The sequence below is a fragment of the Eublepharis macularius genome, chromosome 4, assembly GCF_028583425.1.
Source record: "Eublepharis macularius isolate TG4126 chromosome 4, MPM_Emac_v1.0, whole genome shotgun sequence".
NCBI classification, from domain to species: domain Eukaryota; kingdom Metazoa; phylum Chordata; class Lepidosauria; order Squamata; family Eublepharidae; genus Eublepharis; species Eublepharis macularius.
In genome coordinates, this window is record NC_072793.1 from 7,860,002 (window position 1) to 7,885,241 (window position 25,240).

At 43.5% G+C, this 25,240-nt stretch overlaps 1 protein-coding gene across 3 annotated transcripts in view; it reads left to right on the forward strand.

Moving 5' to 3' along the window:
• Positions 1–24,351, forward strand: part of LIMA1 (LIM domain and actin binding 1) — a 64,218-nt gene extending 39,867 nt beyond the window's left edge. For all 3 annotated transcript variants that reach the window (XM_054979001.1, XM_054979004.1, XM_054979002.1), the window contains exons 5-11: positions 204–312; positions 1,827–1,972; positions 4,751–4,843; positions 11,369–11,417; positions 14,500–14,612; positions 17,319–17,452; positions 22,000–24,351. In XM_054979001.1, the coding sequence (XP_054834976.1) occupies positions 204–312; positions 1,827–1,972; positions 4,751–4,843; positions 11,369–11,417; positions 14,500–14,612; positions 17,319–17,452; positions 22,000–23,026 (1,671 nt within the window). In that variant the 3' untranslated portion in view covers positions 23,027–24,351. The remainder of the gene's footprint in view (positions 1–203; positions 313–1,826; positions 1,973–4,750; positions 4,844–11,368; positions 11,418–14,499; positions 14,613–17,318; positions 17,453–21,999) is intronic.
• Positions 24,352–25,240: the final 889 nt, after the last annotated feature.

The window sequence follows — 25,240 nt, forward strand, 5'->3', positions numbered from 1 at the left end:
GCAATAACTGAGGCTGGAGAAAGCCAGAGCATGACCTAGAATTTTATTAAAGAAGAGGTACTGTGACACCTACATTTTAAAAGTGTGTCGTCTTTAACCAGATATGTCATTATGTGCTCAAAAGTATTGTGATTGGGAAGGGGGGGGGACACACACTTTCTAGGTCCCAGTAGTAAATAGACGGGCTTTTCCCTTTTAAACAGGTTCTCCGTGACCAGGGCCGGGCTGCTGGCGGTAGGAGGATCTCGGAGAACAGCTTTTCATCAGAAGACCTTGACTTCAGTTCTGGAGAGAGAAACCACAACATCTCAGGTGGGTAATATTCAGTATTACTTAGGATGGAGTGTTCTACAGGCCGTTCTAGATATAGAGGCCATTTTTCCTTTTCAACAACAGATGTGCCCCCCCCACACACACACACACTCACATACACAGACTGAAACTTGGGACTGTTCAAGGACTGTAAACATGCTTCACCGCTCATACTTACTATAGAACAGAATTAGTAGGTAGATGCTGATATAGTTGGTGCCTGTTCATTGCACTGCAAATGTAGTCATACGTGCATTTTAGTTATATGTGCTGCAAGATGCAACTCCTAAAGTGAGTACAGAATATATACATGAGATTAAAAAGATCGATATTTCTTATACACATTACAGGGAGTGCTGTGAGTACAGACTTGTGTTATCTGTGTACCATGTGAAATATGGCATGGGTGGCCTTATTTGTGCACATGTCTATTAGAAGAAGCAGTTTACGTTTGTATAGAACCTTGTTGAGGGAACCACTTCTTTCTTGTTAACATGCGTGACCCTTCTCCTTGATGACTGGTAAACTGAAAACCCTGAAATTTACCAAGCGCTGCTTTGCATTGCATAAAAGTCTTAAATGCTGTTTGCTCACTTGCAGCCTGTGGCTGCGGTTGTGTTGCGAACAGTGCCACTGTCCAAAATGAAGTGATGCAAACAAAATACAGGGGAGAGAAGCAGAAACTGACTATCATTTTTTGAGTGGACGCAAGATTATATTTTGAGTAGAAGATAACAACATGACACAAGACCATGTCCAGATGTGATGGCGCCTTGACTCAGGCTGGGTTATACAGAATCCTGTCAAATGGTGCTGGGAAGCCTTAAAGCACGGCATAGGCGTGGGCAGGGCAGGAGTCATTTATTTATTCATTTAAAACATTTATCCATTGTCTTTCCACCCGTAATATGGTCCTCAAGGCAGCGAACAACAGACATTAAAACATTAAAAAAATTAAACTATGTATATAAATACAATAAAAACATATAGATGTATAAACATATATATGGGAGAAGGCAGTTCTTAAGGTATGCTAGCCCCAAGCTGTATCGGGCTTGGAAGTCAATACTAGCACCTTGAATTGAGCCTGAAGGCAAGTTAGGAGCCAGTGTAGATGGAACAAGACTGGAGTGATACAGTCTCTCGAGAAGTTGAATCCTGTTTCTGCCTGAGCCTTGTCCCAACTGTTTTAACTGGGACCCAACTGGGAGCCATTTGGACCCATCTGGAGCCATAATCAGGTGATAGGTGTGTTCTCTCTCTCTCTCTCTCTCTCTCTCTCTCTCTCTCTGCTGTTACATCGACTTTGATCCTTGGTTAGCAAAGGAGTCTGTAGCACCTTGAAAACTGATCTCCTTTAATCCCTTTAGTAATAATGATCCTATCTTGGCTAGAAGGAGGGGATTTAGCCCCTTCGGTGGATTTCTGCACTGTTTTCCTTTAAATAAGGAGTCCTTCCAAACCATTTGATCCAGTCTTTTATAAGACAAATGCCTCTGTCTGCTTTGTTCTAGGTCATCCGCTGTGTGGCTCTCCAACATCTAGTCCAGAGAGCAGGAAAAACCAGGAGATGCCTCGTTTGTCGGAAACGTCAGTCAAGGATAGACTTGCTAAGTACCAGGCGGCTGTGTCCAAGCAGGGCAGCTCCAGCAGCCAGTTGGTAGGTCCCCCCTTTCCCCCTTCTTAGTCACAGGCTGCTGCGTTGCCAGAGTGATGTTTCTAAGGAAAGTGGTTTTTTAAAAGGTTGGTTGTGGGTCGAAGGAAGTAGGAGGCCTGTTCTTTTGGTGCGTGGGATGAGGGAAGGTCTCCCATTTTTTTTAAAAGAGACAACAAGTATTCTGTGTTTTAAAACTATTGAGCGGCTGTCTGCAGCGCTGTAGTTCTTATGCTCTGTTTCAGTCATTGAAAGGAATTTGATGAGCAATTGCACCTTGTGTAACAAATCTGCTTAAGTGCTAATGACTAGCTTTAAAGCTTGCCTTTCTTCTGTGCTGAATTCCAGTTTTCTGGCTTTGCCTTCTCAGGTGACAGGTGTTGGTAGTTTTTACTGGCTTCTAGGGAAGGAGTAAACCAATGGACAGCTGCTTATCACAAGAGCATGCCTTATATGGTTGCCAACTGGCCTGGAGTAAAATGCCCTGTCCTTTTGAGAAGCTTAATGGGCAGTGTAAGCTTTTAATGGCATGGAGGTAAATAGCATCACTTGGCAGATAACATCTCAGTAAGCCTCCACCAAAAGGACAGGACACTTTTCTCCAGGCTAGTTGGCAGCCCTAATGCCTAGACCTTAATAATGGCAAGCACCATGTGCCCTGACTTGGAAGAACATATTATATTAAACACTGTATTGGTGACCTAGTTAGATGCTTGTCCTAAAGGAAAAGCAGCTTCAGGAATAGGCTGTTTGGAGTGCAGTGGCTGAGGAAAGGGGGAATGGGCTGCTTTCTCTGTCCTCCACTCTCTCATGGTCGCTGACCCTTCTCCCACGTCCTCTCTACCTTGGTAGATTCCCAAGGCCAAAGGTGCTCTGAGAATGAGCATGGGCTGCAAACATTCAGCATTTTAATAACATTAGTGGTAACTTTTGGATACTGCAGGCTGTTAGATTTCAGAAGAGTAGCTGTGTTAATTGGTTCAGCAAAATTAAACAGAAGTCCAGTGGCATTTTGAAGATTGCGCCCCCCCCCCATGCACACCCCATAGCTTTTGTGAGGCGAAGCTCACTTCATCAAATGCATTGGGTGAAGTTAGCTCTGATATATGCTGGAATAATTTTATTGTAATCTTTAAAGTTCCACTGGACTTTTGTTTAATTTTGCTGCAGAACTCTGGGACCAAATGCCCATGGGTTGTTTTTTTTTTGTTTCTTTTTTAAAGCATTGTTCAAAGGGAAAACAGACTTGTGTGGTCGTCTCCCACTAAGGAGACTGAACTAAACAAAATTCAGTGAGACTGTAAAATGAAGCGTCATGGTCCTCTAAAAATTTTCTACTTTGTAGAGTCTGTTCTCTGCAAGATGATACTGTTTAAGTAATCCCCTCACTTGACAGAAGATTATCTTATAAAAGGCACGAACAAAAAAATCCTGCTGTTCTTCTGTGTGAAGGGTGCGTGCTTCTTCAGTATGCTTAATGCTAATTTGTGGTAAAGACCGACAGCTGGTTTGGGTCAGAGTTCAGTAGATATGTCTTTTGTGAAAGGCCATGATGTGTCCATAGTGAGTAATGTCTGGCAATTTTAGAAGATTCTCGTGGTAAGTAATACGTTTTCTGTGTGTGGGAGCTGCAGGGCCAAACCAGACAGGAGTTCGGTATCTGGAGCGCCCAGCTCCTTGGTTTTTTTTTTTTTTAAAAATCAACCCTCGGTCATAAGACATGCAGAGGCCCAAGTTAGATCGTGGCCATTGCATGGGGCGCCAGGGGTTTTAAGCCCCATGCCAATCTAGTGAAGCTTTTTCTGACCTCATACAGACCCAAAGAGTTGCTGCTTACCCCATAGGGTAAGTGAACACCAGGTTTACCCCTGCCACTCCCTAGGGCCATTTCAGGTCAAGAAAATGGGACGAGGTGGCTTAAACCCCCAACCCTTGTGCCATTGTCCCAATCCCAGTCAAGCCTTTGTGTGTCTGATGACTGAGTTTAAAATAATATTTGGGAGCTCTGAACACCGAGTTCCTAGCACACGTCTCTGGTTTGGCCCTTGATTTGCCAAGTCTTGTGCACCCAGATTACAGACCTTGTACCATTGCCTTAAGGTCTGCCCACTTCAGCAACTTGTTTTTGTTCAAGCGTTTCATAAGTCCACGTTAACAGCAGTGACTGCACCTTGTTCTGGAGAGCATCCTGGCCCCGAGCAAAACCAGCACGAAGTTCTTTTCCTTCAATTCAGTGCGAAGACAGGGAGGGAGGGAGGGAGGGAGGGAGGGGAGCATTCTCTTCTTCCCACTGGCCTTTTCTGGAATCAGTGACAGACTGCCTGTGCCACCCTACAGAGCAAGCAGACTGGGAAGCCCTCTGGCAGAGCTGGCTCCAGACAGCGTGAGGAAGGGTGAAGCAGAAGGAGGCACCTGAGGGCACATGCCATCTGGCAGTGGCAGCCATCAGAATCCCAGCAATGTCCGGAGGCATCACGCTGGCCAGCTGCATGGTGGCTGAGGGCAGTGCTTGTTAACTGAGCATTCTGGAACATCAGGCACCAGATAACAAAGCTGTTGCTGTATTGGGAAAGAGGGGTGTATCAAAAAATTGCCGTTGTTCTGGGTGTTGTTGGAGGGAGGTCCTGGATGGGCAGACATGCTTAAGGCTGAATCTTGTTTCCATCTTAAATGCTGCTTCCCCCCCCCCCTCTACCCTTGGTGTTCTATAACATGCACACGCTCTTCTCAAACTTTTGTTAAAGGCTAAAATATACAACACTCAAATACTTTGTCATTCTGTAGAATGAAAATGAAGTCAAGAATTACAATTGTGAGCAGAAAGAGAATTGGCCTCCAAGCTCTGAAGATTTCATTCTCCAGCAGGATGGGGAGAAGGTAAGCGGTGCTTGTGTTGGCTGAAGATCAAAATAACTTCATTCAGAACGAAGCTGCTTGAAGAAGCACACCCAGAATGCCATAAAACCAGCGGCATCTGGAAACTGAATTTTATCTACTGATGCAAATTCGTTACAGGCTGCTTCTGAGGTTCTGTTTTATGGATCATGGAAAACAGAACTGGATTTTAGACATAGGTTTATCCATTTAGTGTGCCTACCAAGAGTTATACTATTGCTTCTTTAAAACTAAGAATACCTAGTATGGGATTCTTGTGGGAATTTAGCAAGTGTTTTCATTTCAGTCATGAAAGAGTTAAACTGTTTGTGTTACCTACTTAATTAGTAAACATACTTTGAATGTGACCATTAGAGCTTCGAATAAGATTCCCACCATAGAAAGGGGAGTCACTAAGCATAATGAAGTAGGATTAGGATTTTCTATTGGGCAGTCTATTTATTGGGGGCAATTAATTGATGCTATATACTGAAGTTTTATTGCTCTTTGTTCACTTCTTCTTCTTCACTTCTACCACTTCACTTCTTCTTGTCTCAACTCTAAGTCACTTATCTAGCAAGATGTAGTCAGCTGAGCAATTTATTATTTTCTCCAAATGTAACCCTAATTTTTATCCTTTAGTAAAGTATTCTTACAGAGCTACACTGGAGTGTGTGTTTGTGAATCTATTCTCATTACTTCCAATGCGCAATCTTTGCACAATCTCTGCTATATTTTCCTACAATTCTTTTATTTCTTGATAAGCAGGTTATTTCCTGTTTGGGTTATTCCTGAGTAGCTATTCCTCTTTAATGCTTCGGCATGGCAGAGTATTTGAGTTCAGCCACTGTAGACTTAAGTTCTACTCCTCTCTGTAGGTTTTCTCTGGGCAGAGTTCACTAGGAGATTGTCCTGTGCAAGAAAACAGCAGGGGTGTCTTCTTGGATGAAGCTTGCTTGCTTGTTGTAATGAGACTTTTTGAGCAGAAGTCGTTTCTAACAGACTATGTCCGTTCATCAGATTTGGGCAAGTCACCAAAACTATTGCTTCCTGATTACATTGTTTTAAACCCTCCCTCTCTCTTGTTGTTAAATGGTTTTTCCTTAATTAAATTTTGTTGGAAATGGATTATCTTCAGATGGGAAAATGCTGTACAAATGCTAGAGACTTGAGGAACTGCATGGTGTGTGTTTCGAGTATCCAAAGCTTGGAAAAACTGAGTCACATCCTGTTCTTCTTGCCCTCCACAATTTAACATTCAAGGAACAGAAACTTTGGCTGCTTAAACTTCATTAAAGTGAATGGGATCTAAAAGGATCGACCATGTGCAGGATTGCCATCTTTCGTTCCAAATACATAGTAAACTGTGCCACCCCCAAGCCCATTTAATGGTGCGCTGCTTAGGGTTCAGTCGTGTTTTTTCAATTTAATCCATAGCGGTGTGAGAACTTGTCCAATCTATTTTGAAACTCCTTTGCTATTAAAAGCAGCAGAGCTTCCTCTAATGAGCTCCCGGGCTTTTCTGTTCAGTCTTTCACTGCCCTGTTTTGAGCATCATTTGTAAAGTGAAACCGTGCATCAGCATTGTTTAAATTGAATAACGAAGCACAGTTGTGTCCTGCATCTTTGAAATTTGGAACGGTTGAAAAAAGTTCGCAAGTTTCAAGAGCCAGTCGTTTTGAGCAATGCACATGTGTTGGCCCGACTTCTGGATTGCTATCAGCAGCTTCCTAATTCCTCCTTGGGCAAACTGGTGCATTCCCAGGTAGTTGTTGCGAAACTTGAACTGGTAACCTTTTTAACTCATCAGAAGTGACTTCTCCAGTCAAGGTGAGCTTGTTAATTTCCCTCTTTGTTCCCTTCTCTGCAGCTGAATGGATGGTTTGAGTAAAAGACCCTCTTCCTGGCAATTTTGTTTGGAAGAGTGAATAAGTCTCAATTTATGGACATTCCTGTGGCTTTCTTCCCTATGGTGACTAAGTGATTGTTTGATGTGCATGACGTGCACATGTGAGAAGCCATACTAAAATGGGGTGGGTAGAAATGCTTAGCAGACCTCAAAAGGTCTTGTTCATTCTCACATTCTTCGCTTTGCATGAAGAAGGCGCTGCTCCGTGGCACTCTTCCCGTCACTGTGAGGGCTTGGTTCCTGATGAGCACCTTCAGCATGAGCAGCCACAGAATGCTTACCTGTATCTGCTCCCAAAGCAAGGCAAATTTACACACAAGAGTTATCGCAGTTGAAGCGCTCCCTTACTAATTCACTTTGTTTAGTTGATCAGAAAGGGGCTCCCAGTGGCTAGCGTGAATTAGTGAGATGCTGCTGTTAAGCTTATTACGGTGTATTAGTTCCTTAGTGTAAACAGACTTAAGCGGTATTTTACTTAATAGAGCAGACATCCCAGGGGAGGAAAAGCCGCCTGTGTTCTGGATCTGGCACTGTTTCCTTGTAATTGCCCTTTATGTGGACCTGTACTTAAAACCTTCTATAACAAAAGCCTGCCAGAGTGGTAGGTGGCAAATAACCAGTAGAGCAGTCCTAAGCGGTGTTCACGCCCTTCTAAGTCCATTTACTTTAATGGCCTTAGAAGGGTGTAATTCTCGTTAGGAGGGCTCTGAGTTCCTTGGAGACTCATCCACATAAACCTTCACTGCCGGGGGTGGGGGCAGAGTAACCACTGGTATCTGCTCTGTAGGAGTGACTCACAGACAGCCCTGCAGCATGCACTTCCTCTTGACTTGGAAGTTTCCCAGGGATAAAAACGAGGAGTGAAAATGCAAAGAGCAATTTTAAGAAACTGTCCAACAGCCAGTCTAAAGCGAGAGTAAGAAGTGTTAAGGGCGGCATTCTGGGAACTGATTCTGACAGCCAAATGTGGGCTGACTGTAGAGAGTCCCGCATCGCGCGCCCCCCCCCCCCCATTGCACAGTATGCACAGTAGTCTCTCCCCAGCTGCTTCTATGGATCAGTCAGCTCTCCAGCACATTTGAATAGCCACACAGCGTGCTCTTAACTCGATGTAGCTGGTCATGTGAATTTACTCTGGAGATGCTTTGGGGGGAAAGGAGATGTGTGAGTATGCTGTTGATAAATTGAGTTTTCCACATACAGGGAATTAACTTAATGGAACTTTGAAAAACGCAACCCTTCCTCTGCAGTCTGAGCTGGTACAGTCCATTCTACCACATCAGCTCTCTGCCACCTCCTTGCCACCTCATTCTGCTGTATATACACCAAAACGTACAGTGCAATCCTAGGCAGAGTTACTGCAGTCTGAGCCCATTTAAATCAGTGCACTAAGATAACAGTTTCTGTGCACAAAATTGTGCTGTTAATCTTTTGCCACTGAAACAAGAGGGCCTTGTGACACCTTAAACAACACATTTATCACAGAATCACAGAGTTGGAAGGGGCCATACAGAGCTTCTAGTCCAACTCCCAGCCCAATGCAGGATGAGCCTAAAGCATCCCTGACAAAGATTCATCCAGCCTCTTCTTGAAAACTGCCAGTGAAGGGGAGCTCACCACCTCCCGAGGCACCTTTGAACTACTCTGACTGTGAAAAAGTTTTGCCTAATATCCAGCCAGTACCTTTCTGCGTATAATTTAAGCCCATTGCTTCGCGTCCTACCCTCTGCTGCCAACTGGAACAGCTCCTTGCCCTCCTCCAAATGACAGCCTTTCAAATACTTAAAGAGAGCAATCATGCCCCCCCCCCTCAATCTCTTCTTCTCCAAACTAAACATTCCCAAGGCCCTCAGCCGTTCCTCGTAGGGCTCAGTCTCCAGACCCCTGATCATCCTCGTCGCTCTCTTCTGCACTCTCTTGATTTTGTCCACATCCTTTTTGAAGTGAGGCCTCTAGAACAGCACACAGTACTCCAGGTGCGGCCTGACCAAGGCACTATAGAGAGGGGCTATGACCTCCTGCAATTTTGACGCTATGGCCCCTTTGATACAACCCAGGATTGAATTAGCCTTTTTTGCCACCACATCACACTGACTGCTCATATTTAGTTTACAGTCCACTCTTACTCCAAGATCTCTTTCGCATACACTACTGCCCAGAAGTGTATCCCCCATCCAGTATTTGTGCTTCGCAATTTTGTGGCCCAGATGTAATACTGTGCACTTGTCTTTGTTGAATTGCATCCTATTCACAGCTGCCCACTTCTCCAGAGTATTCAGGTTTTTTGAATTTTAACTCTTATCTTCTTGGGTGTTTGCCACTCCTTCCAATTCGATATTATCAGCAAATTTAATTAGCCCGTTTACCCCTTCATCCAGATCATTGATAAAAATATTGAGCAATACCAGGCCCAAAACGAAGCCCTGCGGCACCCCACTGGACACCTCCCTCCAATCTGATAAAACGCCATTGTAGTATATTTTAGTATTGTTGTAGTATATGTTTTTGTGGACTTCACCAGACGTCTGGTGAATTCTCAGTTAGTAAAATTTGAATCCAGGCTTTTAAACCCATTGTTTGTTCACAATCTCCTCTCCCCCACACTGTTCTTAGTCCACAGGTTTTTTTTTTCCAAAGAGGGCTTGAGCCCATGAACGCTTATGCTGCAATATATGTATTAGTCTAGAGATAAAACAAAACTAACACAATGACATCTGTTGGCATTTAATATTTTTCACGGTCAGCCCTCTGTTACTTTTTAACACATTTGCTCTGGCTGAAAATGATGGCAGCTGTTGGTCTCTACAATTAGAGAAACTAACACTGGAAAATAAATGAAACCTATTTCCTAAAAGCTTGGTAGCCCCAAACACCCAAAGTATGCCACGCCACGCCACAAGGTTTCTTGCTCATTGATGTAAGGGGAAAGGTCAGTCATGGTGCCCTGCATTCAAAAAGTAACCGTAGCTTAGATCTGAGCAGAGTTGCTCTAGAGGAAGTCAACTTCCTTGCCTCCCCCTTACTTCAGTTGTCTCCCCGCCCGCCAAACCATGCACCCAAAGGAACAGAGTCTGGAGGAAACGGCTGCCCGCTGCAGAGGCTCCCAATGACCCTCCCCCTTTTTTTAGACAGAAAAGCCATTCTGCCGCAAGAGGCAGAATTAATGTTAATGGAATGGCACCAGAGGATCCAAGCCTACATTTCACTGAAATGTAGTAAAATCTTTGAATACTACATAAGCCTTCTAGTGAAGATGGCTTCCTTGGTGGAGGCATGTTACTGATGGACCACCTCACTAACGTGGGCAAACGGTTGGTATTAAGCCTGATGTCAAAACACTCCTGTTGCCACTATGAATTTCCAGTCTCGGATGCTTTGTATTTTTTATTTTGTGATGGAGCCTAAAATTACTTTAGCTGTAGCCAATTTTTTTTAGTCCTTTCATCCTTTAGGTCATAATTATTTCTGCTGCTCATGAGTCTTGTCTCATGGAGCTTTGATGGGGGAAAGGAAAGGAAAGGTGTAAGGGGTCGATACGATTTTGAGCACTTGATGAATTACCCCAGCAATTATTTTATTTATTTGTTATTTATAGTTTGCTTTTCTCACTGAAGCCAAAGGCAAATAACACAGTGTGAGACAATACAGTCAGTTTCAAGAACATTTCAATAAACAATGTAGTAGGGTGTATAAATGCAAATTTGCAAAGATTTAAAACCAGCAGAAAACTAATACAGAGTCGAAGAAATGCTGAAACAGAGCCTAAGCGATTGTAAGATGGATATATTAAACAACACAGAACTACCTGGCAGGATCATGCCCAAAGCAACTGATAGCACACGGTAGCACATAGTAGTAAAGTCTATGGTCCCTATCTCTCTACTAACAGTGACAAAATATTTAGATCCGATAGCCAGGGCTTTTTTTCAGCAGGAACGCAGTGGAACGGAGTTCCGGAACCTCTTGAAAATGGTCACATGGCTGGTGGCCCCGCCCCCTGATCTCCGGACAGAGGGGAGTTGAGATTGCCCTCTGTGCTGGCGCAGAGGGCAATCTCAACTCCCCTCTGTCTGGAGATCAGGGGGCGGGGCCACCAGCCATGTGACCATTTTCTTCGAGGGCAACCCACTGAGTTCCACCACCTCTTTTCCCAGAAATAAAAGCCCTGCTGATAACCATGTGAGCTCCTCTGCTATGGATGCAGGAAGCCTGAGTCTAAGAATGCTCCTGTTTGGTTTTTGGAATACATCTCTGGAAATTAGCCGTGTAGGCCTATAACTTAGAATCATAGAATCACAGAGTTGGAAGGGGCCATACAGACCATCTAGTCCAACCCCCTGCCCAATGCAGGATGAGCCTAAAGCATCCCTGACAAAGATTCATCCAGCCTCTTTTTCAAAACTGTCAGTGAAAACTTGCATCTAGTGGGGCTGGCATCTAATCACTCTGTTTTGTTCCTTTATGGAACAATCGCTTTGCACCTTGTCTGATCTGCCTGATCTTTGCTGCTTGTGCAAAGATTGTGTGTTTGTTTTCAGTTAAGCATCTGAGTCCAGTTCACTGTATCACATGTGTGACAAAATTGTTGACTGCAATTTTCCTCTCCCCACAATCTGCAGGTTGCCACAAGTGATGATCTGAACTCCAGCTTCTGTGAAGACGGCACTGGTAAGTTTTCAGTCTCTTCCCTCCTCTCAGTTACCCAGAATGGATGCAGATACACCACTAACTATTTGTGCCTGGTTAAGGCCAACATTTGCTCATCTTGAAACTGCAGGTTTTTTTAAGGCACTATTGGTCTTCCCAGTTGACCAGTATGATTCCGTAGACATTTTTTAAAAAATCTTCATGCTGCAAAATGTGTACGAATCATGTGTGCAGAAACTGGATAGTGGGTTTTTGTTTCATTCTAAGTGAGTTTCATTTCTGTTGGCTGCCTTAGGAGGTTATTGGCCTAGAATAATGCAAGTAAGAAGCACAAAGTGATTGTGAGAGTGACTCAGTAATTGGAGAAGAGAATCTAGCTGAGAGATGCATGAAATAGAGATGAATAGGGGAAGCAGTCCTGAGCGCGTATACTCAAAAGTGAGTCCCATGCTGTTCATTGGGGCTTTACTCTCAGGAAAGGGCCCTTAGGATTACACCCTAAATGCCCATCTTCATTTGTATGGTTGTATCAAAAATATGAATACATTTGTATCTTCAGGTAACATCAGGCACTTCTTTGCACCCAGATACTCTAAGCCAAGAAGTTTGTGCTGTGGTTGATATTACAGGTTCCTTGCAAAGAAATAGAATGTTACTGGAACTTCAAGGTATAAAGTTGGGTGTTAATCTAGCATTTTATGAAGGGATTGGTGCTCTTTAATCAAATATACCGAGTTTACTTATTTTAATGGGTATTGTTGGTGGGGAAAGTAAGGGGATGGTTAGAAATAGGAATTTGAGTAGGGCTACCATGACTAGTCAATGAACTGGTTAGTCAAGGGCAACAGGGTCCTCATGAACTGAACAGCCAATAATATGTAGATTAAAAATGTTTTTTATCATACAAGAATTTGTAAAACTCAGGAAGACAAGTGAAATGTTCGAAGCATCATTTCTCCTCCTCTTTCCTATAGGGAAGAATGCTTCTTTTAATATGGTGTGTCTACACATACATAGGATTTTTTTAAAAGGTTGATTTAGTCTTACATGCAACAATGCAAATTGAATTGACTGAATCATATGCAATTAGTCTATTGACTTAATTAGTCAATAGACTAATTAGTCTATTGACTTAAGAAGATGAACCATGTTCCTCTTAATTTTTTTTTATTCTTAAATATTTAAATGTAGTACTTTGCCTTTTGGCTAAGATCAAGTGTACTTTGCAGTATCTAAGAGAGCAAACATTTGCTCTTGTAAGTTGAGAATTTCTATTTGTCATTTGTTCTTCAATAGTATATAAGGATTGCTTCCACATGGAGCACTGTAGCTTTCATTCTCTGTTGTAACTTTCATTGACACTGTGAATACAGAGGCATTTATAATGCCTGGGACAGCCACATGGAAGTGTATTGCAATACTGTACAAGTTCCCAACGTTCATACAGCACTGGCAAGAGACCTTTTTTCGTTCTTTGTTTTGAATCACAAGATTCTGGTCCAGTAGCACTTTAAAGCCCAACTAGATTTCCAAAGTATGATTTTTCAAGAGTCAAAGTTCCCTTCTTTGACACTTGAAAGCTCATACTTTGGAAAATTAGTTGGTCTTGCAGGTGCTACTCAACCTGAATCTTGCTCTTCTACTGCAGGCCAAGACAGCTAACCACCTGAAACATGTTTTGAATTAGCGGCTGTTTTAAAATTATAAATGTTCTGAATAAACAGGACAACCCAGAAATTATCTGAAGTTTCATCAGCAAATAATCTGTGGTTCTTGTGGATTTTCCAGGCTGTATAGCCGTGTTCTTGGCATTGTAGTTCCTGACGTTTCACCAGCAGCTGTGACTGGCATCTTCAGAGGTGTAGCCCCATCTTCAGAGGTGTAGCCCCAAAAAACATAGATCTCTCAGTGTCACAGTGTGGAGAAGGTGAAAGCCTTCAACAATATAGCAAATAATCTGTTTGTCACGTGTTAATTCCTTTTTGGTATATTTTATACAATTAAGCTGTCCATTTTTCAGCATTTTTATATACTTGCTATTGGTACACTGTTTATAATTGTATGCTTGTTACATTTTCTTAATAGTGTGCGTTCAGGTGGTGTTTTCAGTTTTCAGTTTACAGTTCATCCATATGTCGGATGTTCTTCCTTGTACATTGTCTTTGCATTTCCCCCCATCACCTTCTTTCTGTACTGAAATTTAAGTGTAGGAGGCAAAGTATCCTTCAAGTTTGCAGGAAATTAACATTATTGCTACTCTGACTGAACATGATTGGACCCTTGCACACTATTTTGGGGGGCTCAGAGGTGTCTGCTGGGTTTTTTTCTTCCACTCTCTGTACTTCTGAAGATGTCCAACTGTTAGAAATGTGGGGACTGTTTCTCATCTGTTTCTCCCGCCTGTTTGTCTGTGTTCTGAATATCTGTGTTCTTTGATTGTGCTCATCACCACCAGGCATCTTGAAAGTGGAAACAGGTTGATGATCTCATGGGACCCCTTGTCTAGCAATTTTCCTATTTAGATCACCATTTAACCTTTTGCAATGCCTAATTCGGTATGGTTGTGTGTTTTATGGAAACAGTTTTCTTTATGCTAAGCAGTTGACTGATGTTTGAAGCCTATCATAATCCTGGTTACCTGAAGAACAAGTTGTTTCATTGTAAATAAAATGCTGTATCAGAAGTAGCTGAGCTCGGTCTTATTTGTAACAATTGCTTTGTCTATAGAGATGCAATTGCCATTTTCTGTGGCAGCTGCTAACAGTTGTACCCAGGGCTTTTTTTCTGGGAAAAGAGGTGGCGGAACTCAGTGGGTGGCCCTCGAAGAAAATGGTCACATGGTTGGTGGCCCCGCCCCCTGATCTCCAGCAAGAGGGGAGTTGAGATTGCCCTCTGCGCCACTCGGTGGTGCGGAGGGCAATCTCAACTCCCCTCTGTCTGGAGATCAGGGGGCGGGGCCACCAGCCATGTGACCATTTTCAAGAGGTTCCGGAACTCCATTCCCCCGCGTTCCCCCTGAAAAAAGGCCCTGGTTGTACCTTTCTTGACTCAAGATGATAGAGTTCTTTAAGAGATGCTAATAAGACTCCTTCTTCCATTCTAGTTGGATTCAACTCCCCGAAAGAAAACGAAGCCCCGAGGTTGGTTTATGCCAAACAAAGTCCTGATTCTAGAGCGTCCAGCCAGACAGATGCTTCTCCTCCCAAACCAGTGAAGGTACAGAGAATTTTATTTTTCTTTACGGAGGAGTTTTCCACATAGAGGCAGGTGTATGTGCTTTACCTCTTTCTGCTAGAGCACTACTCAACCTGAATCTTGAAGCTAATTAAAAACAAACGAACAAACATGAAAGCTGGGTATTCAGAGAACCTGATAGATTGCTATAGCAATATAATGTAACAATACACATTTGCTGATTTAAAGCAAAACAAAAGCCCTCCCATGGCAGCTAAGAAAATGGCTACTGTGGGGGACTGGGGTGGGGGAAATGGTGTCAATTCAGGCAAAACTGGGAAGATCCAGAATTTCCCATCCACATTGGTGCATCCCAGCTTTTACTGAGATCTTTTCCTAAAACTGTCACAGGAAAGAAGGTTTAAGAAAGATTGCAAGAAAGACAGGGCGAACTCAAGAAGTGTATAGAAGAATTGCAATGTTGTGGGAAATACTTCAGGAAAAATCTTACTTCCCAATAGCATCCAAGCCAGAGCAAAAAATCTTTTGTAGCAACATGTAATACCAAAGAAATGCAAACATGAAGTATTGGCTGGTGCATTGTGTCCCCCCTCCCCCCCCCCACTCCCTACATCTGACTTAGAAAAATTCAGTGGCCAAATTCTTCCATACTTAATCTTGCTAATTTAAAGCATGTAGTGACTTCAGAAAAGAAAAACCGAACCTGCTGCACAACTTCATTTACTAATACTTAATATTTTATAGGCTGAAGATCCTGTTAGGAACTATTTTTTAAAAACATTAATGGTGGTACAGTAATAATATAGGATCTTTTGGCTGTATATAGGTGGCTTTTGAGTGGGAAACTGAAGTGGTGATGGGGGTGGGAGGAGATGGAGTGATTGCAGGTCCCTCCACTGTGGATATTTTGCCCTCAGCTCTGCCGTTAGCTTGCTTTAAAAACTTAGAAGCAGCCTATTATATCATTTGTTCCCGTTCTTTAATTGAAGAGGGTGATCAGCAAATAACAGCTTATGGCTTTTCTGCACTCTGTGACAAAAGCTGTAAAATGAACAGGATTATAACTTCTGCAGAAGTCTTCTCTCTCTGTCTTGTGCAGTGCAGTTATCAGTTGAGGTTTTTCAGTCGGTTGTGTGAATACGGATATGGCTCTCGCTCTCTTCTCTGAACACTCTTCATACCAGCCCAGAATTGTGTTTATAAAATAGCCATTTGTCTTTTCCAGCTTCTGTTTCCTGCTCCTGGTTCCTAATCTCTACTCCTGCCTTCTGCCTCCCTCCTTAATGTGAGCTCAACTCTCAGCTTTCTTGCCTGTTATCTCGATTTATTAAACGGTCTTCAGCCTTCTGCAGTAGTTGTTGTTGTTCACTCAGCTTACATTTTTTTTTTGCATACGTTATTTGGTGAAGGCACTTTCAACTCTTCTTTCTCCTGAAAGGACCCAAGGCAAAAGCAAGAGCAAAAGAAAAAGAAAACGCAATTAAGATCTGCGGCTTGGATCGTACTGGTCCCCCTGCTCAGTTTCACCCAATTCCTGCCCTTGTTGCAGCCCCCGTCCAACAGTGCCTTTTGTCTGCATGGACCCCTCCCCTCCCCATAGCTATTTCGGTGGTCAGAAAAGCTGGTAGGATCTACCTCAACGATTACAAGTCTAAACTGATCCAGACGATTGGAGTCCACACGATATACCATACTTTGCCATCAGAAATTGTAGTCATTTGGAAAGGTTCTTTGGGGTTGCGCATGGGGAAATGTGTGTTTGCAGCAAATGCACTTATAATATCCATGCGCTGCACGCGTTAAGCTTCCTAAATGGAACTGGGGAAACCCAGTTTTTGGTAATTCAGTGCACTGGTTCCTGTAGCCAGAGTGTATTTTCCCCAGTTCTGCTTAAACGTTGAGAGCTGTTTGCTTTCTTTTTCTCCCTCCCTCCATTGGACTTGCCGCCTTAGCCCAAAGATACATTTCCTCTTCAGTGTCAAGCTTGGGGTTGGGGAAGTTTAAACAGAAGCCAGCTGAGAATGGTGCTGATTAGCGGCTCACCCCTGACCGCCTTTGAATCCTTGGAGCACGTCTACATTTTAAAAACCAGGAGACGAATGCCCAAATGCACATCACGTAACATGGCATTTTTTTTTAAAAAATGCTCACCAGCGTTTGATTTGTTGATAAGTATATCTTTTTCATTTGTGAAAAAGCCAGTCTAGCACAACAGCAGAAGAATTTGGTGTGAACTCTGCTATGTGTTGTGAGTCGTGACAGTCTTTACCATTAGACAGCTGAGTGCTTTTTTGCAGATCTTGCCCTTTTATGCTTTCCTCTTGCATTTTCTTTCCCCGTCTGCTGGCCTTTTACAATGAGACTGAAAATAAGTGGAGGTGGTAACAATCGATTGGGGGGATGGACTAGATACCTAATTTGTTGTTTGTTGTTCCATGTTTCTTATATTGGTTTAATTTTGAGCCACTTGCATAGAAACGGGAAGAGAAAACTGCACTGCTGTTAAGGTACAATTTTTTAATGCCCACTCTTCATAAATCTGGCTATTCTAGCCTGGCCACAATACAGCATTTGGCAGGGTAGGCAGTGCTGTGCCAAAGCAAAATAAATCTGTATTTAGGGAAATATGGCTGGAATTAACTTTCAGGGCTACTTAAAGAAATATACTGAGAAGGGAAAGTGCATCAGTCTCATACATTCACTTAACCTCCATTTTCCTTTCATCAGAAGTTCCAGTTGCCAGCAAAGGAAACATGTTTTGCGTGCAAGAAGACGGTTTATCCAATGGAGCGTCTCTTTGCCAACCAGCAAATTTACCATATCAGCTGCTTCCGCTGTTCCTATTGTAACAGCAAACTCACGTAAGTCTCAGTCATTTAGGTACCAACAGACTTACTCTGAAACAAATATAAGGTTTATTGTCGAAGGCTTTCACGGCCGGAGAACGATGGCTGTTGTGGGTTTTCCGGGCTGTATTGCCGTGGTCTTGGCATTGTAGTTCCTTTTACGTTTCGCCAGCAGCTGTGGCTGGCATCTTCAGAGGTGTAGCACCAAAAGACAGAGATCTCTCAGTGTCACAGTGTGGAAAAGATGTAGGTCATTTGTATCTACTCAGGAGGGGTGGGGTTGAGCTGAGTCATCCTGTAAGAGTTTCCCAGGGTGTGGAATGCTAATGGCGGGAGGCTTCACTGTATCCTGAGGAGGTTCTTTTGCATATGGATTGGTACTTGATGTGCTAATCTTCTCTGCAGGGCTATTGTCGGGGATAGAATGTTTTGTTAGCCTGGTGTTTTTCAGAACTGGAAAACATGCTCTGTTCATTCTTAAGGTTTCTTCTTTCCTGTTGAAGGAACTACAATGCCAAGACCATGGCAATACAGCCCGGAAAACCCACAACAGCCAAATATAAGGTTGCCATAAACCTGCTGTGGGTTACAGGAGGGAGTTTTTTTCTGTTGCAGTGGGCTGAGAAATGCAGACCTGGGAATTCCATTTTTCGCTATAAATGAATAGCTGCTGAGGACTGCTTTGGGTACATTTATACATGCCCCATGTGAAACTTCTAAGAACACTAAACTACTATAGCAGTAGGAAAGAGGAAGAGTCCAGTAGTACCTCTAAGACTAACAAAATTTGTAGTAGGTTATGAACTTACATGAGTTATAGCTCACTTCAGATACCGTCAGTGAGCTGTGACTAGAGATGGGCACGATCCACATTACGATAGAAAAAAAACCACGATAATGGCGATCGCGCGATCATGACCCGGCGGATCGTGATCGTCCACGGCCAACGAACGGGAGAGGCCTGGATCGTTGCGTTCGGACTCGGATCGGGAATCCAGACACTCAGGCGCCAGCAATCTATTCCCCTGGCAACAGAGCCGGGGGAAAGCCTGAGCTCTGTTTGCCCTCCTTCTGTCGCCCCGGAAACCCTAATGGAAGCCCAGCTTTCCTTGATCCAAACAGAACAAACAGGGAAGATTCAACACAGTCTAAAAAGTATAGTACTCAATCAAAAATGTAATAAATTGACAATGCAAATAAATATATACTATCTTTAAGTCAACAATTTTGATGCATATGAAAAAATGGAGACCCAATACAGTTCAACACAAATAGGCAAATGCATTTAAGTAATATGCACTTGATCAGCAGGGCTTCCTTCCAGCCATGGAGCAGCAAAGCAGTCACAAGTTGGGAGAAGACACCTAGGGGAGGGAGGGGGAAGGGGGTGTTCTGTAGCCATGGGCACTCCAATCTCATCCCTGCAAACACTGATAGGCAGCTCTGACGGCCAAACACAGACCACCTGTGTTGCTGAATGGGACCTGAGGAGAGGCGGCTTGTCGCCGCCTCCCCGTGCCCGTCAGGCCCGGTGGCTGCCACCACCACCCACCTTACCACATAGCTGGGAATAGCAGCGCACTCCGCTTTGGCCTCCATGATCCACGGTTCGGGAACGGGAGATGATCGGTGTGGATCGTTGATTCGGGATTGTCGCTGGTGTTGATCCACGATCAGCTGGATCATTAATTTTTTTTGGATCGTGCCCATCTCTAGCTGTGACTCACAAAAGTTCATACCCTACTGTGGAGAAACACCATTCTGTTAGTGGAGTTAACTTTCTATGGGCTGCAGAGGGGAGGGCCCAGTTCTGGAGTAGAATGTGATTGGAGGGAGAGCGAGTCAGTTGGTGGAGGGGAGTTGGAAGTGGACAGTTGGTGGCTGCGGAGTTGAGGGAGAGATGGCTCTGAGGGGAGACGGAGATCTAGTGTAACCCCAGCTACCGAAGTATCGTACCTGCCCTACACAACATCTAATTAGGGCATGAGGGAGATAGAGTACGGGGTTTCTGTTTACGTTTTTTTATTCCTTCTGTCCACTGTATATTTGCCTGTGTATAGTTAGAAGTTAAATAAATGATTTTCGGAATTTATGAAGGAAGAAAGCTCTTCTGTTCCACGTAGTCCCCCAACCGCTTGGGCCCACTAGCAGAGGAGGGAGGTTAGGAGGCTGTCCCGCCTAACCAGGACTCCATACAGGGACAGTGGTGGCAGCAACTACCCGGAGATGGGAAAGGGAAACAGCCCCTTCAGGTGCCTGGCCAGAGATGAAAAGGGAGGGGTAGGCAGAGCGGGGTCTACCGGTGAGAGGAAAGGCCCCATTTTGCCACACCTACCACAAATGTTGTTAGTCTTAGAGGTGCTACTGGACTCTTCCTCTTTTCCTACTGTTACAGACAGACTAACACGGCTACCCATCTTGAACTAAACTACTGTGTGAGATCTAGGAATGGAGGCCAAAAAAACACTCTTTACATAAATAGATTAATTGATGGAATTCACTGCCACAAGATGAGGCCCCTGTCTTCGATGGCTTTAAGAGATGCTTTAAGAGAGATTCACAGAAATGATTTATTTTATTTTATCATATTTGTATTCCGCCCTCCCCGCAAGCAGGCTCAGGGCGGATAACAGCATTAAGAACATTTAAAACATTCCATATAAAACATTTTAAAGCATCATACAAAAGTATAAAATAGCAGCACTCTTTTTCTTGATGGCGGCAATACAGTTAATAACAAATAGTGCAACAGTACAGTTGAACATAGCAGCAACTTAAGAACAGTGGTGGGCAGCTGTCATAGGGAGGGTAGTAGATGTTGTATCCTTCAGCCAGCGGAGGCCCAGCCTCAGCCATAAGCCTGGCAGAACAACTCTGTCTTACAGGCCCGGCAGAAAGATAGTAGATCCTGCCGGGCCCTTGTCTCGGTAGACAGAGCGTTCCACCAGGTAGGAGCCAGGACTGAGAAAGCTCTGGCTCTAGTCGAGGCCAGGCAGGCCTCCTTGGAGCCCGGGACTGATAACAATTTCTTTCCTCCCGATCGGAGGGTCCTCTGGGGAATATACGGGGAGAGACGGTCCCTCAGGCATGCTGGCCCCAGTCCACACAGGGCCTTATAGGTCAATACCAAGACCTATTTGATAAAGGGATGGAGACTGTCTGTTGCTGTAAATATGCTTCTGAGTAGTCGTTGCACAATTGAATATTTCATGTCGAGTTGGTTATGTTTTGTTTCAGCTCTGTATTGGATTTCTGCTTGCTTTTTTCAAATTACTGCAGTCCGTACCCTATTGTATTGTATTGTTTATTGAATGTCCCAGACATTGATCATATTGGCTTACACTGGGTAATCCACCTTGAGTGAGAAAGGCAGACTAAAAATAAAATAAATAAAAAGATGACTCCATGGATCACTGTCATGACTAATAGCTTTTGGTCAGGCCTAAACAGAGCCTCCAAGTACAGAGGCAGTGCACCTTTGAATACCAGATGTTGGGACAAATGGAGGGAGGAAGCTTGCTACCTTCATGCTCAGCATATAATCATCTGGGAGCCATCTGCCAGGCCACTGTGGGGAACGGGATGTTGGACTGCGTCGATCATTGGTTTGAAGTTCTAGATGCGGGAAGTTCTAGATGCCCTAGAATGCATTCACCCTGGAAACAGAAGCTCAGAGGCTCTCCAGACTGTTTCCTTCGCCAAGAAAAGTGCTTGTTTCTGGCAGTTTGCTGCTGTTTGTCAATCTGGCCAGCAGACTTCTCCTAGCAGTCTGGACTAGGATGTGACTTGGTCACCACCCTTCTCCTCCCTATCACAGCCTTGAATACTCGAAAAGAAGGTAGAGATGTCTTGAAAATTGCCTGTCCTCTGCCTTGGCCCCTGATGGCATGTGAGTGTCAGCGCTCCACTCTAATCTTCCCTATTGTGAAGCAGCAGTCCACTTATGTGCAGCTTCAATGCTACTGATTTTATTTACTTATATGCCACTTTTCTCTTCCCATAGGGACTCCAAACAGCTTATAATAATAAAAAAAAAAAGGGAGAGAAAGGGGTTCTGAGAACAGGGCCAGTTTCTCTCTCTTTCTCTCTGCTGGAGTTTCTTTCTCTCAGGGCCAAGCTAGAAGTGACGAATTACACTTGAATGGCAAGTGAACAGACTCACGTGGCAAGTGAACAGACACTCGATTGAGTGGAGTGCAAGTGAACAGGGAGGAATACACGTGAGTCTGTTCACTTGCCATTGAAGTGTCATTTGTCACTTCTAGCTCGGCCCTTAGTTCCAGTTGGGCCCTTTGGCTCTTTAGCTTAGCTCACACCTCTAGGCCAGCTCAGGTTGTAAAGGGGGTCACCTGTGGGAAAGGGGCAGGGCAGAGGGCTGGCTGTTCGGTCTCTCATAGCAGCTGGATGGTGTTCCAGTTTCCTCCCCTTCTTATGCCTGAGTCAGCACATGCTGACCTAGGCTTAAATGGGATGTGGTAGATTCTTGACTGCAACACTACTTTGCCTTATATGTATTTAGGTATCCTAACTGAGTACTTTTGTGTGTGTTTTCCCTTGTACAGCCTTGGAACGTATGCATCTCTGCATGGGAGCATTTACTGCAAGCCTCATTTTAACCAGCTCTTTAAATCCAAAGGCAACTATGATGAAGGTTTTGGGCATAAGCCACACAAGGAACTGTGGGTTAGCAAAACGGAGGGTGAAGAATCCCTGGAGAAACCTGCCTTGGTCGGGAGTACAACAGAAGGTCCTCAAAGTCCTGGAGTGGAGGATGCACCAATTGCAAAGGTTGGAGTTCTGGCAGCCAGCATGGAAGCAAAAGCTGCTGGCGTGCCAGAGAAGGAGGAGAGGCCAACGGAAACAAAGAAACTGAAGATTGCCTGGCCTCCACCTGCTGAGCAAGGCAGTCAAGGGAGTGTTTTGGAAGAAGGTATCAAAGTGTTGAAGCCCAAGTGGCCCCCAGAGGATGAGGTTCCTAAGCCAGAGAATGAGGAAGAGGTGGACCAAGACCTTAAAAAATTACGAAGGTCCTCTTCACTGAAAGAAAGAAGCCGGCCATTTACAGTGGCAGCCTCTTTTAGAACAATGTCTGTTAAGGGCCACAGAACTGAAAATGGATCTCGCTCAAAGACTGAGAGGAGTGCCGTCAGGCAATGGGAGGCACTGGCCAGGGACATGGTGGTAGAAGACAAGCCGAGTGAGGAAAGCAGTGCAGTGGAGCCTGAAAACGCCCCCAGTATAGAGGAGGTGGAGGAAGAGGAGGAGAAAGAATTGGATGAGGAAAAGCAGGAAGCAAGAGGAGAGGAGAGCCTGGTTGCAAATGGCCGGCAGGTTGCAGAGGCGGACGAGGAGGAAGAACAAAATGCTGAAAAGAGGTCCAACTCCCTGGATAAAGAAACGTCCTTTCTTATGTCTCCTACACACGCTGTCTTCAGTTCCACAACCACAAAAGATTTAGTCCTTAGTCCAAATCGTAAATCCCAGGATGTTGGGTTTTTTGAAGGTGAAGACCTAGAAGATTTGACAGTGGAAGAGCAGATCAAGCGGAACAGATATTATGAGGAGGAGGAAGAGGAGGAAAGGGAATAAATTGTTTTTACTAGAGAACTTACTGCAAGGTGCTGGGCCTTAAGTTAATGTGTGTTTTTAATTTGGGGAGGGGTGGCATTTTCTTTTTCTTCCTAAAGTGGCTGCTCTCTGCAAAAGTAACAGTACTGCAAGTTGACACATAAAGGAACCATAAAGACTTGCTTAGCTTTATATTGCATAGGAAAGTACATTGGAAAACCTGCAAGAACATAATTAATTTTATGGAATTGGATTAGTATACATTAAAATCATTGTAGGGATAGCTGCTGCCTCCTCAATCAAGTAAAATTTGTACCCATTTTGAGAACTCCATTCAGTTTCCTAGTCATTAATATGTTTATCTGCTTCTGCTTTTGGTAGCTTGGCAATTTGGGGGGTGGTCAGGGAAGGATCTAGCTATAATCCACGAAGCTGAGCTGGAAGAAAAAAGGCTTTTTTTTAAAAAAATACACAATTATTACCACTAACAATGAGATTGCAATAGGGACCAGTTCCAAAGGGGGTGGGGGTGGAGATTGCTTTAAATGGTGACTGCACTTTAATGTATGTGTAAAGGCACAATAGATAACTGGGATACTTTTAATAGTAAAAACACTGTCGTCTAAATGTCCAGCAACTGTGTATCTTAAGTACGCAGTTCCCAGCACTGTTTTTGAGGTACATTCCTGGCAGCAGTCAGGGGAGAATCTCCTTTGCACTTTGCATTTCTGCAAGCGCAACGTTTGTTGTTGCAAATCAGGACATGGGTGAGTCTGGTCCTTTTGGCTGGCCAGTTATACAGAGTACCTTTCTCATGCCTAGGTTAGAACCAAGACCTTTTAATTTCCAGGGCTACTATGAACAGCCTGTGTAGAGAGCAGGGCTTCTGTCCACAGGATATTACTACTTGCATTCCGCATTTCGTCTTCCTGAATCATGTTTTCTACTTGAAATTTCTGCTTTTCTTTCTGACTTTTGGGTGCAAAATTAAGTTGAAATTCAGCGCGTACCAAACTGCCAGATTTTAAAGAGTAAATATGAAAAATGACACATGCAGAACAAACAAAATGTACATGATTAAAAAAGAAGCAATAGTAAGATTTTTCTTGGGACTGATTCCTAGCATTGTGTGTTTTAGAGCTTTTCAATTTGACTGCATGTATTTTTTAAATTGTAGAATTTTTGATCTGGGTGAAGGGATTGTTTACTTCAATAGTTTTTAATCTTTTGTAATGTGTTTACTTAAATTAGCTCTAACTATATTTTAGACCTGTAAAATATTCTGCTTTCGTACAATCTTGCTGAGTATGAAACATTTTTATCCAATAAAGGCTCTGTCATTTTTATTGTTGAAGCTTCTACTGTAGCCGTTTTCTTTGCAAGGACCTGAAGGTGAGAATGTACTGCAAATATGTGGATATTCACATTTCAACCAGTAGGTGGCACATCTGTGCCTGCTATGCAGGGCAGAAACCTAGTGTTCCGGGTCCATTTATGGACACAAGTTGGGCAAACTCACACAATTAGAACGATGCAACTCTGATATGCTCTGCAATCTCAAGAAAATACCACCAAGTCCTCTGAGGTCAGTATACTTTGACGTGTATGGATTATTCAGCTAGCCCTTTTAAAGTTGACAGTGATTCAGTTTCCCAGAAATACAAGCTACTTCCATATTAAAACAAGTTGGCCAATAAAATGCTTCAGTTAAGGAGTGCTAGGTGGTGTATCAAAATGTAATTGATAAATGAGCTGTAACTGAGAACAGAGCTGTAAATATCCTAAGCTAATACCCTTGGCTTCTGTTGTTTTTGCTGGATTATACTTAAAATACAGACCTTTTTTGCATTCATTTTTAAAATTCTATCTCCCTTCAAGCTTTCCTGATGGAACTTTGAAGTTCAAAATGGTTGTGTGATACCAATGATATGTCAACTTCAGGTAGCGTGGGATGCCTGTGTGAAGCTGTGTGCTAACTGCAATAGTTTCAAATGAATGAGAGACTTTTGCTTTGCAAAAGACGGAGCACATCACCTGGGAGTTAAGCAGGCATTATCAGATTTGAGTTGGTAATGAGCTAGGGAAATGTCCTCAGTCATTATAGCAGAGATCGACACTTTCTGTAGGTGGTGTAAAAAGGAATTAATTTGGAGATGTGACTTGAAATGACAAGTATTCTATATACAATATTTCATTGGCTTTGGACTCTCACTTCAGCTAATATATAGGGAGATT